Raw genomic sequence first — 15325 nt, 5'->3', positions numbered from 1 at the left:
GGCGGTGATTTTTGCATAACACACATATCCAAAAAATTTTGGGGGAATAATGAAAAAAAGGCTCCCTGGAGAATCTCATTAGGACATTTAGAACCAAGTATCCTACTGGGCATCCTATTCGTAAGGTAAGAAGCAATGAGTATAGCATCACTCCAGTACTGGTCAGGTACATTCATAGCAATCATAATGGAATGGGCTATCTCTAAGAGATGCCGATTCTTCCTTTCGGCAACCCCATTTTGGGCAGCCATATCAACGCAACTGGTCTGGTGTATTATGCCAGAGTCAAAGAGATATCTCTGAAATTCACCATCAATATACTCTGTGCCATTGTCACTGCGAAGGATCTTCACAGTGGGCAGTGGCATTGAACTGAGTTTAAATCATATTATGAAAATCACGAAAACATCGAAAAACCGTTTTAAAAGATAAATCTATGTAGAACGAGAGTGACAATTAATAAAAGTAACAAAGTACCTATGGCCAGTAATAGACACACGTCGGCAGGGACCCCACACATCAGTATGAATTAGCATAAAAGGAATAGTTTTTCTATTATGAAGAGAAGGCAAATAAGTAAAACGAGTCTGCTTTGCAAAAATGCAGGCTTCACAAAAAAAATCATCCTCATTACAAGAAGAAACTAAATCAAGAAATATTTTCTTAAGAGTTCCTAAAGGGGGGTGACCTAGCCTACGGTGCCACTGATGAAGGTCTGATATTACTGAATGGACCTGTTTAGAAGATGTAGTCTAAACAGAAGTAGATCCTTCAATCGGCTCAAGCAAATAAAGTCCATTGTCTAGTTTCCTGTGACCAGATCCTGGAAGACACAGTAAGATGGGAAAAATGTCACTTTACAATTCAAGTTATGTGTAAGACTACTGATAAAGAGCAAGTTAGTAGAGAAAGAGGGAACATGTAGAACTTTATACAAAGAAAGTGATGGAGAATGTTGAATGGTCCCTTTTCCAGCAATGGAAGAATAAGAGCCATTAGCAATTCGTACTTTATCCTTTCCAGAAGTTGGAGAATATTGTTAAAAAAAGGAGGATAAACCTGTCATATGATCTATGGCTCCTGTATCAATAATCCATGGAGTAGAAACTGAAGAAACTTGGAAGCTTGTAAATGTTTTACCTAAAGTAGCAAGGTAGGAGTTGGTTTGGTTAGTAGAGGAAGCCGTGGTAGAGGCTGTACCGGCAGTAGAAGACTACAGAATAAGTCGCAAAGTAGCTAACTCCTCCTGTGAAAGACCAACGTCTGCACTGGGTGTTGTGGAAACTATCTCAGAAATATGAGCTTTCGATTTTCCTCTTTTTTGTGCTCTTTTTTGCTCAAAATCAACAGGCTTCCCATGGAGCTTCCAACAATTGGCCTTGGTATGATATGGTTTGTGACAATGTTCACACTTGACAATCTCCTTAGTTGAATAAGATTTAGTGCTAACAAACTGTAAGATTGATTTCTCCACAATAGGAGCATGAAGCTTGATTAATCGACGGCTTTCCTCACACTAAATAAGTGCATAAGACTGTTCTAGTGTAGGAAAGGAAGAACGACTTAATACTTGCATTTTGATTTGATCATACTCCACATTCAAACCTGCCAAAAAGTCATATACTCGAATCTTATCAATCTGCTTCCTATAAGTAGTCACATCATCTGGATTAGTGGGGTGATAAATCCCATAATGATCCAACTCTTGCCAAACAGAGCACAACTCAACATAATATTAGGCCACAGTCAGTTCCTTTTGGGTAGTCTCATGAAGCTTCTTTCGTAGCTCATAAACCTGTGCATCATTCCCCAACTGTCCATAGGTTTAGGTAGTAGCCTTTTAGATTTGGGCTGCAGTATCAAGTAATAAGTAACCTTGGGCAATATTTGGATGCATGGAATTCAAAAGGAATGACATAATAAGAGAGTCATTTGATATCCATTTATCCTGTAAAAAACCTACAGTAGTAGGTTTGATAGTGGTGCTCGTAATGTGTCCAACTAGTCCTCTTCCAGCAATAGTCAGGTAAGCAGATCGAGACCAGATCAATAATTTGTGCCATCAAATCTTACTGAAAGAGGATGAAGAGTAGGGTAATGTTCGGATCCAGTGGGAGCAGTAGTACCATCGGTGGTTGCCATGTTGAAAGAATTGTCTGCAGTTCTTCAATTTTCACCCCTTCAAAGAAACTGAAATGTCGCAGAATGCAATAGCCAAAACACCCAAAAAAACTAATAAATTTCTTTTCTTTTCTTTTTTTTGGGGGGGGGGGCTAAAGAACAGTAGATTTGGAGAAAAGAAAAAAATAATAATATGGTTTGGTTTGGTCTAAATTTAGAGAGAACCAAATATATGGTTCGGCCAAAGAGCAATGGGTTTGGTCTAAATGTATAGAGAACCAAATATATGGTTCGGCCAATAAAGCAATGGGTTTAATGGGATTTTAGAAGTCGTGTTTCAGAGGGATTAGAAGTATTGCATCGTCATGTTTCAGAGGGTTACCCAGCTTTGATGGCGATGGCGATGGTGGGTGAAGCTGATGGCTGAAGATGACGATGGCGGCGATGGTAGTGACATCTATACAAGCAGCAGCTCCAAAGCAATCAGATGCGATTAAAGCTGAGAGCATGACAGATGCTCAAAATCTTAGCATCCAGTAGAAGAGAGTTAGCTTTCGTGGAACAAGGGGTCGAGGAATCGTAGGAGGGTGCTCGACGCAAACCCATAGCAGCAGCACTGATTCATCGATGCCATTGATTACCGCACTTCATATGTCTCTCATTGTAGCATATCTCGTCTTCCCTCTTTTACTCTCTTCAACAGTTGCTAACACCAGAACTAAGGTCGCAACTGATACAAGGTTGCCGTCGATGCAGATGAAGGCAGGAGAAGGAGTTGGAAGCAGAGTCGGAAGACGATGGCGATGTATGGCTCGATGATGAAGGAAAAAGAAGAAAAAAAAAACGATGGCTTCTGGAGAGACGTCTCGGAGATGGAGGTAGGTTCCCACAGCGAGAATTTTGTTTTTCTTCTCTTCCCTAATCAAACTTAGGCTCTGATACCATGTTGAGAAACACGATATCTGTAGAATGGCTCATCGATCAATGATCTCAAGCCCTCTATTTATAATTAAGTGGAAAGTACACTATTACAAGGAATAGAATTTTACATGAATACAAACTCTAATTGAATTCCTAGTAGAATCCAACATATATATATGTACATGTATATGTGTGTATATATATATATATATATATATATATATATATATATTGTGTGTGTGTGTGTGTGTGTGTGTATATATATATGTATACATGTACTCCTTTTTCTTGACTATTGTATCATTTCTTTTTATTTAAATAACATATTTTTTGTATTAGTCTTTTTATCATTTTCTTCTTTTGTCTCACAATTTGTTGGTACCCTTTGTATTTATATTTTTTTTCAAATTTATAAAATCAAAATAGAAACGAGAATTTTTCCAATGAATTTCGAATATACAACAAATCACAAGTTAGGAATTAGGATAGCAAAAAAAAGAAAGTCCATCTAAGCTTTCCTCTTTGTAAACATCATAAATGATATTTTGATTTCATAAATATTGTAAAATCCAATCTGAAAAGGAAACCAACAGATTTTATAGAAATTATAAATCACAACTTAGGAAAAAAGTCGAATAAAATCATTCTGAACTTTCCCATTTTAAAAGTTTTTTCGAATCGAAAAGAAAATTTTTCCCAAAAAATAGAATTTTTCCAATGAATTTCGAATAAACTACAAATCACAAGTTAGGAATTAGGAAAGCAAAAAAAAGAAAGTCCGTCTAAGCTTTCCTCTTTGTAAACATCATAAATGATATTTTGATTTCATAAATATTGTAAAATCCAATCTGAAAAGGAAACCAACAGATTTTATAGAAATTATAAATCACAACTTAGGAAAAGAAGTTGAATAAAATCATTCCGAACTTTCCCATTTTAAAAGTTTTTTCGAATCAGAAAAGGAAATTTTTCCAACAGATATCAAAGAAATTATAAATCACAACTTAGAAAAGGAAAATGAAGAAAATCATACCAAACTTCAATTTTTATTTTTATTTTTAATTTGTGATAATTCGTTTTAATAAAGAAATAAATGGCATTTTGGTTTTATAAATCATAAATTGGAAAAGAAAGTTGGAGAAAGATATATTGTAATATCGGACACTTTTTGAAAAGGCAATACAATTTTAGTAAAAAAAAGGTAAAATATGATCTTTTTTTTTATTAAGAATTTATTCTTGGGGTATGATTTATTAAGAAATCATCTCTCTCGTTTGCTTTTACTTAAAAAAAAATCTCTTTATTCCATACCCAACACCACCAAAGATAAGGGTTTCTCCAATGGATCGCCAAAGAAACAATTCTACCTAGAGCACAACAATGATGCAATTCTTGAAGATTTCGGTGCACAGGTTCACTTCTTCTTCATTCTTCACTAATTCATTGTTTCTTATATTTTACTTGACGTTCATCCATTACATAGAAATTTATCGGTGCCCATTGATCATCATGGGCATTCAAAGAAAAATGTTGTGTTCTACGCATGCCACGAACCCAAAGAGGAAGGGTTGAGTACATTACCAGAGGACAGAGAACGACGATCGGAAGAACTATAGTACCTATGAGGGCCATAAGGAAACGAAACCATTCTTTCCATCCAACAATTTAAATTTGAATTTTCCAATTAAATTATTGGATGTTTTAAAGAATGGCTCAACTATTTATTAGTGAGTAAGTCACATTTCCGTTTTAGAGTTTTAAATCCCTATAGTTCTTCACTGAAAGTTATCGTATCCTCTCTGATTTATTTAATGACTAAATTTTTAACTTTAGATCGATCTCAATAGAGGATATCTTTGTTCGTGTGATAAGTTGTAAAAATTTGCAGTTGTTTATTTACTTAATTCGTGTTTGAAACCGTTAGTCACACATTTTGATTGTAAAGGCATTGCTTTACCATTCTATATCACTGGGAATTGATCATATCGCATCTTAGGACTCCTTTTCTTGAGGTCTACCAATTTTATTTTATTTTTTGTTTGATCTGTCTGTATAATTTGAATAGTTTTATTCATATTAGTTTAGCATGATCTTTTCATATTCGCTTAATTTTCTGGTAGCTTAATGTTTGGTTGGAAATTTAGAGCATTTTATTAGTTATTTGAAATATTGTGAAAAGCTTATGATCATGGGTTTATTCAAGTGGGTGCTCAGTAACACATATCTTTCATTCCCCATCCATTCACCACCACGTAAGCCTCACTCTCATCTCTGCCACGCTCTCAGATTCGAGAATAACAAGGTGAAGGACTGTTTGGTGATGAGGGTTGTAAATGAAATATATGTTTTGATCAAATAGGAAAAGGGCGTGCTCTAATTGATTTGGGATTAAGAGATGCGCCCGGAACAAAAACAGGTAAGTGGTATTGACTAACCCATGTATGTTGTAAGCAGATGGTTTCACTTAGTAAACGGGTAATATCCACTTGTTAATATGAAACCTATCTTATTTCTTTTACTTGTGCGATCTACAGAAGTGTGCGATGTGTTACCTTTTGAATAAAATAGAAGTGCATGGAATCGAATGATAGCTGAAGTACCTAACTGAAATATTTGAATCGAAATGCTAGTGACATTCTTAAACTGTTAAACTAGGAATAAGAAACAATGTTTATGCTTGTTAAATTCAAATTTGCATGTTTCTTTTTTGAAGGACGGGATTGTATTGATAATTGTATTGATAATTGTATGAATTGTGTCAAGCCTTGTTCTGATAAGGTTAAGTGATAATTAAAATGAAAGAAGTACACTGAAATGGAAGAGGTATAATAATGCATGGTTGAACCTAAACCTAAAAAGAGAAAAGAAAATGGGAGGAAATAATAAGAATAAAGAAAAAAAATAAAATGTTAACGGGTTCTGTAAGTCCTGATACCTAGTGTACCCAAATGGGAAGGCATGAAGCAAGACTGAAAAGTGGAAAGAGAGACTAGACCAATGATAGCCATCTGTGGAGAACACCTGGCCTTGTGCCAAGATAGTGAAAAGGAAATCTCCAAATGAGAACCTCTAAGACTATGATTGATGCCACTTGTGTGGTTCAGACTGAGGATGTCCACTCTATAGGAGCTTAGGTCTGGCTTAATAAAGGGAGAGGGGGGGGAAGGAAAATGAAATGAAAACTGAAATGCATAATGTCATGATACTTTGGTGTGGTAAATGGATGCATGATGATTTATCTGGTTTGCTTACATGGTTGACTATATTGCTTATTGGGCTCACGAAGTTTATTATTGTAAATGTTGACAAGTCCCCAAATACATGACAAGGAAGTCCCTAGATACATGGTTGACGACGGTGTGATGGATGTCCAAAATTGAGATGGGGGTTCTCGTCTTTCCCACAGCCGAAATCAAGTCTTAAGGCCTCTATGAAGCTCACCCAGTCCAACTTCAGCCAATCCCTCTAGTAGATACACTCCATGGCTTCACTTTCCAGGTGTTTGAGAGCCGCTCCCAAATCCCAACCGATGTTCATGCTCTATTTGGAAATCCCAACAGAAAAGCACAACTTCCGTCAGCCATCTCTACTTACTCCCTTCACCGAAAGAAAGAGATAACCCCATAGCCATGTTGCTTACCTCAACCCCGAACACACTCTAATACCAGTTGATAAGAACCAGAGAATCCAATATGAAAATTGATATCAAAACATGTAAAAATAACAAGGATAATCCAGTTTTGATTGTATCAGTCACCCCCTGCAGTATATAATACTGCTCCTCAGCCAAAGGCTGCCCAAACCACTCACATAGACATTCCCTATCCTTTCCTCACACCTTCCTGCCTATTTATAACCTAGCAACCAATAGTAACCATCTCTCTATCCATGCAGCATGATCCCAGGGCCCTAACAGAGCGAAACATCAGGAATTGGACCTCCAGCTTCAGATCACTTCAACAGATTTGGGATTCCATCTCCTTATGAAGTTAAAGGGAGAACCTCTTTTTTTGCTAATTTCTCTACTAATTCACCCAGGAATAGGCACATTCTTGCCTCGTGGAGAATCCCTCCCCCCCCCCCCCAATGCTTTACTTTGCCTCCTCTACTTGAGGCTGTGCTGTTTGAGCTCCATTCCTCTTTCTGAAGGCTTTAGCTACTCTCCTTTGTCTCATTCAATTATTCATTCACCAAAAAATAAAAAACATGAGCAGTGTATATCCTTGAAGGCAAAGGAGTACAACAAACTAGAGAAGATTGTGATATTTGTGAGGATATAGAGCTTGAGAAGCTACAGAAATATGACCATTCAACCTCCTCAGATCTACTGATTATTATAATGAAATGTAGTAGAATGGAAGAGAGCATTCATGTGGTGAGAGTCAAGACAGACTATCCACCATCTGACTTCAGGAAAGGGAAATATCCTAGATTAAAATTGCAACTTCCGAAGCTCATCCCAAATGAAGTTTGCTCTTGGTCTCAAAGGAGGTTTTATAAGGAAATATGAGGACAAAAGGAAAGGGAATTACAAGAAATCAATTGGACTTGTCAATAACAACATGATAAGTCTGCTAGGAAAAAGGTTGACAGAGATGATTCTAGGCATTAATATAAGATGAATAAATAGAATTACTTCAATGAACTTCAAAGATTATTTCCATGGTTGTAATGCATTAGGCACAAACCCTCTGGATGTAGAAGAAATGTCAAGCGTGTGGCTTTCTGAAGCAGGATCAGATATGCTCTACTGGTAGTGGAAAGTGTGGCTATTACAGCTGTTAGAAGTTGTTTGTGTGGAAGGTTGTCGTGGTCTTGGTTGGTTCCCCCATGTACTTATATGAGTTTATGGGCGGCTGCATTAAAATTCCTCACTGGAGTGGTCCTTCTACCAATGTTGGTCTGCTTGGAAGGGGAGAAATTCCTAGGTATTGGAAGAAAAGAAGTGGCTAGCCAAGTGAGTATCAAAGCACTTTTCAATTCTAGTTCATGATGACACATTTCAACATCGAATTCTCTCTCTTTTGCTAATATCATGAAGCATATACTATTTGTCACTATTACGGATAAAGAAATTCACCATTTCATGCTCTTGTTTGATAAAATTTACCATTGTGCCAAAAAAGAAACAAATGAAAATAATTTCATATGACAATTAACAAATATAGACTGCAGCACCAGATACGTTATACTGGTCTGTGATGCAAGGTCTGTGATGCAACTAAAAAGACTTCTATAAGTTTTTGCGAATTATATGATAAGTGGGATACCGTAGCTCACCTCCAGCGCATCACCTGATATGCATGCAGCAACTGATGCCCAGGGCAACAGGTTGATATCATATTCTTTGACAGCAGCAGCAGCAAAAGCACCAATTTTACTTGATCCTGATGCCATTGCCTGCACAATGAAAAATTTGACCATCTTCTTCTCCGGATGGGTCCCAACAACTGCTTCACTCAAGAAGTCCAATGAGAAAGAATCCACCTCATTGTTTGCAGACATGACAGAGTTAGACAATCTCAGTAATGTCTGGCGATGCCAAATTACATCATCATTTGCTGAGCTGACACAACAAGAGTAGAGCTTCCGTGGTTCAGGTGCCCCACCATCCCATATATACATTTCAACAGACAGCACATTTTTAAGAAAAAGCAGGGTGAAAATCCCTTCCTTATAAAGCTGAGCGAACATAGAATAAATGTCATCTTCAGAGTATGCTTGCTTTGAGAGCTTACTAATTGCACCCTGATCTGTATTCCTCAAAGGAAAACGGAATAAAGTTCCATGGAAAGGCTGTTCCATGTCGCATCCAAAAGCACAATATGGAAAGAACTGGTCATTATAAATCGAAATAGCTGAAGAACTAACATACTCAATACGCTTTCCAGGATTTGCCACTGAAATATTAGGAAGATATGCTCCCTGAGGATCAAATAAAACCACATATTTGCCACTCACAAAAGATGGCAAATCTGTCAAATGGTACACTGAGTTGAATCCCACCCTAGAAAAAAGATCATTATTTCCAAAGTCAGAAACTTAGTAGCACAGCCCAAACAAGAAATCCAAAATATAACCAAAAGCTACAAGCAAGTAATTTTATTCATTTTTTCCCAAATTCTCTCTACCCAACATACTCGAAAATCAATAGCCAGAAGAACTGATGTCAAGCATTTGTGTAGAGAAGAGTCCATTAAATTGGGATCTCTCACAGCAGAATACACTATTGATTAAGGATTTTTTTTTTCATCTGGAACCCCTGAGGTATGGTGAAAGGCACATTTGCTACAGGCCTCTTGCATTTTTGCACCTGTGCCCCCAGTAGTGCCCAATTATGGCCAAATAAGGACGCACCATCAAATTGGATGTAATCCATTAGTTTACAATTTCACTTTTTTACCAAATTACCCTGATTGTAGACACCCATTATTTAACTTAAAATAATTTTTATATTAATTAAAAAGGAATCCGGGAATATTCCCATCATCTTCCCCACTCTCCAAATATGGAAACCCTAGGCTGTTATTCCCCTCCCCTCTTCTTCCTTCCCCTTGGTGGCTTCAAAATCTCTGATGATCTGATTGGAAGAATGTAAGAAATCAAGTTCAGAAATCTCCAGAAGTAAACACAATAGCCTCAAACACTTCAAATTCACGCCCAATGGAAGAAAAAAAAACCTCGAGAATCAGAAGCTTGAAAAACAAAACCCTTTAAGTTTTATGAAAAGCTACTCTCCAAAGAATCACCATTTCACATTTCACAGATGCAGCAGCCTGGGCCAACTTTCTCATTCTTAATCTCCTCCAAACTCAACAGTCAATAGAACTCGAACTACAAATAAGCACTATAAGAACTATCGAGCATGAAGAAAAGAAAAATGACCTAAATCATAAAAATAAAAAGAAGCTACAACCATGGCTGATGAGAAATAGAGTAGAGAGAATAAAAAGTTTCAAAAGCAAAGTTTTTTCTGGTACTTTTTTACTGGTACTTCTGTATTCTTCTTCTTTGTGAAGAACTGATCCAAGGGAAGTGGGCTTCTTATTGATTGTCTTGGTCTCCCTCCTTTTCTCCGCTGGTTGCCATAGATTGGGTGAGGACATTCAGTGAACCACTAGAAGGGAACAAATTTTTTTCTCTCCTTTAAAAATTCAAAGAACATCACTTAACACAATTAACTATAATAAAACAAATTTCATTGGAGGAAACTGCATTGTAGTTCCGGGGGAAGCTTTTGCTTCATAAGAGGTTTCACGCTCAAGTGCTCAACAGAATATCCTCTTGCCCTCTGACTCATTTACCATGAAAACAGTCCACATGCACCAATTTTGCATGGGATTTTCTTAATTTTCTCTTTCTTTTTTTTTAATTGATAGGTTATGAACTTCTAGAGCATACCAGAAGTAACTAAAGCAGTGATGTGGAACAGTAGCATTACTTTAGGGAAGTTCTTGGAGCATTCCCAGGGAAGCCTGTCGTTTGAATCGCAAGTGAAAAGGAGAAACTAGAACCAAAGGGCATTAGTGTCACCCTACCAAGGGTTTAACGTCATAAAATGACTCAAAGTCCCTGACCCTCATGGTTAGCAACTAAAGTCCCTATTTGACAGTGTCCTTATTTGGCCAAAAGTGGGTACCAAGGGAGGTACAGATGTGAAAGTGTAAAACGTGCAGGGAACTTGAATTTGCTACAACTCAGGAGGATCCAGATGAAAAAAATTAAAAATAAATAAATTTGAAGATATTGAGCTCAAGTAGTAGTTCCAATGTATGGTTCTCATTGTAATGACTAATGAACGGAATTAGGAGTTGCACCAATTCTAGACAAGCTTTATGAGAGTCATTCCAGGTGGTATGGTCATTGTCTGATGGAGACTTACGAATACAATGGTAAGGAAGAGCAACCAAATTCAGTAGTGGTAGAAAAGATAGATTGACCACTGGAGAAGTAGTAGAAAAGATATGAATGGGCTTGGGCTCGATCCTAGTTTGACCATGGATAGAGTGGTATGGAGGAGACAGACCAGTGTTGCTGACCCATGTAGGGCCCTGGAGATTTTCCTACTTTGACTATTGCTTTGATTTCTCCCTTTTTACTTATTGTCGATTTCTCCTTTAATCATAGTTGTCAAGGAGACAGAGGGAAACAAAAACGAAGGCGACAAGGCAACACCTGGACGCCTTGACCCAAAGAAGGGCCAGACTCCTAGGCAAGGCAACGCCTTGACAACTTGGCTCTTAACTCCCTTTTACTCTTGTTATACTTCATTCTACTTTTGATATATATACTACTGCCTCAGCTTCTTCCAGATCCATGTAGCTGACCACATTTTGTTGGGATAAGGTTATGGTTGTTGTTGTCACTATTGTAATGAACCCAAATATAATATGCAAGTATTGCCACATTTCGTTGTTTCTTTCTTCAGTTGTGATTATGAGTTCTTTCTTCAATTGTGATTATGAGACCTACCCAGTTGAAACAAGTTGTTTAATTAAGGAATGTCTCTCAGAATCATAAGTGTTTTGGTGTTTCCCAAATTAGCCATTCATGAGGATTGAAAATATGATAAATCCACTATAGGCTGTCTACAGCCATAAATTGCATATTTTGATGGAACGGGTTCATGGCTATGATTTATAGCAAAAAAAATTGTCTCCGACTCTCCAATCAAGGTTTATGGGGAAAAAACCCTGAAAGTGTTCATGGTGTACAGATTTGAATCTCAGCATACTTCAACATATCCACTCAGAGGAAGGTCTTTTCTCTTTTTCTCTGTCTTTATATCCCCCCACCCCAATTGATGAATCATTTTTCCTCTCAGTTACACATGCATCTATTCTTGACTTATTTTAGGATCTGAAAACGAACCTATTTTACTTAATTGGCCCCCACTAGGCGCAGAATTGTAAATTTTTCTGCATCTTCAAGCTGAAATGGCTAAAACAGCTCCTGTATTTTTGTTTATTATGATTTATGAGGACCAAGCAAAGAAATCCTGGACAAACAATGAATCAAAAGAAAACCAAAACATCAGGAAAATCGAAGATGATAAGAACAGTATCTTTGTGAATCATACAGTCAACATAAATAGGATCCTCAAGACCTCACCCATCCCGAGATATGGCCCCTCCTGAGAGTTAGAACTTGAGATCACCTTCAAGAGTCACACTTACACCTCCTTGAAAGAGCATCAGGGACTATACTTGTCAAAGTGCCACCTAAGTGTTGCTTAGATGCCCAGGCACCTTAGTCACCTATTATTTACCCCACCCCACCCCCTCAACTGCTCCCGGCTTGGAGAGGCTCATGCTTGATCTCAACACCCTTACGAGGTAGTGGGATCCGATGGAGGACAAGGGTGAGGTAACTATACCAAGGGTAGGATTCTTCTAGGCTCCGCTGGACGACACAGGAACGACCTGTTCAGTCTCTGTCTATCTTTTTTGGACAGCACCGTGTTTGAGGAAAATCAAAGACATGTTGCCCCAATGTGCACCCAGAGATCCTGCTTCTTTTGAAGAGTTGGATAGTTGCCCAGGAAAGAAATCCTTACTATTCGGACTAGATACTTGACTTACTACCCCTTATTCTCCAGGACAAGTTTGCATGTATCGATGCAGATCCATTGGCGCAGCACCTCCCATATCTTCTTCTACATCCGACAACTTAGGTCGCTGGGCACTTTCACAACTATGTCCGACACAAACTCCCCTAATTGTTCCCTGGTTTAGACTTGAGGTGGTCGAATCAGATTATGGGAAGACTAGTGATGGATGATAACTCCATTTTAAATTTAAAACAGAATGGTTTATGAAGGGTTTGTTCAAGTTGTAGTAATGATGCAGCTGAGTAATTGTGGTGAAAACTATTCATGGTGGACTGTTTTAAGGTTGTTATGTAGTGTTTACAGTTGTCGGGGGGGTTCTTAACTGTCCTTTACTAGTTTTAGTGTTTTACCTGTATTACACAGTGACTCTTTCAATCAGTAATAGCCTCCCACTTCTAGGTTTGCCCTTCCACTTCACAAGGAAAGAAAGGTAGCCCAGCCCCTAACGCGTAGTTCTATGCATATTCAAGAACTTACTCAATGGAGTCTCCAACGGGTGGGTTGAGTTGTCAATTGAGGTAGCCGCAACATATGCTCTTGAGTATCCTTCATCTGAGTGATGCCCTAAATAAAGGCATAAGTCAGCCACATTAAAGATGCAGATAATGACTAGTCTGAGGGTAGCTCTAGCATATAGGCATTTGGGCCAATGCACTTGATGACCTTGTATGGTCCCATCTTCTTGGGGTGGGTTGGTGTTGACACCTGGTTGATGCCTTTCTAGGTGGACCCTCACCATGAGCACATACAACAACAACAACAATAAGCCTTATCCCAACTAAATGGGGTCGGCTACATGGATTCTTGCCCTCCAATCAGTTATGTTCGAGGCCATGCTAGATATAAGGCCTAAGCTATACATATCCTTTCTCACCACTTCTCCTAAGGTTATCTTAGGTCTACCCCTAGCTCTTCTAGTTCCTTCAATATGGATTATATCACTTCTCCGTACAGGGGCATTTATAGGTCTCTGTTGAACGTGGCCGTGCCACCTCAAAGGACTCTCTTGAAGCTTATTACTTATGGGAGCAACTCCCAGACCAACTCTAATATGATCATTTCTTATCTTATCCATCCTAGTTTTATCACTCATCCATCTTAGCATCCTCATTTCTGCTATATTGAGTTTATCTATATGATTCTTTTTAACAGCCCAATACTCTGCACCATACATCATAGCTGATCGAACAACGGTCCTATAAAATTTTCCTTTAAGCTTTAATGGAATACGCCGATCACATAAGACCCCAAACGCACCTCTCCACTTCATCCACCCTATTTTAATTCTTTGGGAAACCTCATCCTCTAAATCACCTCTTTTACTTATGATTGAACCTAGGTACCTAAAACAATCACTCTGAGGAATCTCTTTATCGTCAAGTATCACCACCTCATCATCTGCCCAATCATGACTAAAGTTACAAACTAGATATTATGTCTTCGATCTACTAAGTTTAAAGCCTTTTGATTCCAAAGCTACTCTCCATGATTCTAATTTGGTATTAATCCCCACTTGGGTCCTCATCAATCAACACAATATCATCCGCAAAAAGCATATACCAGGGGACCTCATCTTAAATGTCTTTGGTTAATTCATCCATTACCAGTGCAAAAAGATATGGACTTAAAGTTGACCCTTGATGTAGCCCAACTATTATCGGGAATTTATTACTTTGTCCCCCCACTGTTCTAACACTGGTCACCGAACCATCATACATATCGTTAACTATATCTACATATTTACTTGCAACACTTCTTTTCTCTAGTACTTGCCAAATTAACGCTCTAGGGACTCTATCATAAGCTTTTTCCTCACCATAAGCACATCTCCTGGCTTAAATTTAACAAGTCTAAGGTATTTGTTTGCATTGGCTATACAAACTCTCCATGTTGAGAGCTATCCTTCTCACATCGATGTGCACCTCTATGATATGCCTAAAAAATTCAGCAGCTTCTATACTGACCCCAGCTTGTAATAACGCTGGGTCTATGTCAATGGGCTTCTGAGGTTGTATGCCTAGGAGTCCGTCAAAGGGTGTCCTACTGCGGTTCTGTTCAACAAGCTGATATAAGTGAATTCTGCTATATCCAGTATGGACGGTTTGGTCCATGGTTTGAGATCTTGACGAGATCTCATCTTTTTTGAAAGGCAAGATGAGATGGTATGTGAGTTCTCAGAGATCCCATATCTCAAGCGAGATCTTGCGAGATCCCAAGATCTCACCCCAATATCTGGCCTAGACTGAGATATGGTCCAAGCACCCCCTTTTTAAGGCCTTATCTCGAACGAGAGAGGTCATTTCTGTCCTCTCCCGCCATCCTCACTCTCCCTCACCAGATCTAGCCAAATCTCGCCAGAACTTGCCATTTTTTCGGATTTTAGCCGATTTTTAGTTGTAACTACTCTTAGCAAATCTACATCAAGAAAGGAAGATCAAACAAGGCCATTTGAAGGAGTTCTTCAACCAAGGCCATAATAAATATTCATGGGCCCAAGCCTAAATGGCAAAGGGAATCCCAAGGCAAAGGAAATCCCAAGCGGGACCCCAGTGTGCATCGGGGGGAAGGTCGTTGGCAACAGAATGTGAAGCATGAGCCATACCCAACACTTCTATTATGAACTTATAGTGGTTGCATTATTGTACTCTTGAGAATCGAGAATGTGATGTTGTA

At 38.3% G+C, this 15325-nt stretch overlaps 1 protein-coding gene across 1 annotated transcript in view; it reads right to left on the bottom strand.

Annotated features, from left to right (window-relative positions):
* Positions 1–15325, bottom strand: part of LOC149012773 (Zinc finger, C3HC4 type (RING finger) family protein) — a 91363-nt gene that overhangs the window by 67537 nt on the left and 8501 nt on the right. The window contains exon 2 of the mRNA XM_089158364.1: positions 8323–9049. Within this exon, the coding sequence (XP_089014490.1) occupies positions 8323–9049 (727 nt within the window). The remainder of the gene's footprint in view (positions 1–8322; positions 9050–15325) is intronic.

Source organism: Hakea prostrata, chromosome 6, assembly GCF_041222555.1.
Source record: "Hakea prostrata isolate BN-2017 chromosome 6, UWA_Hpros_2, whole genome shotgun sequence".
Classification (NCBI taxonomy): Eukaryota; Viridiplantae; Streptophyta; class Magnoliopsida; order Proteales; family Proteaceae; genus Hakea; species Hakea prostrata.
Note: the sequence above shows the minus strand (reverse complement) of the source record. Positions and strands in the feature narration are given on the sequence as shown.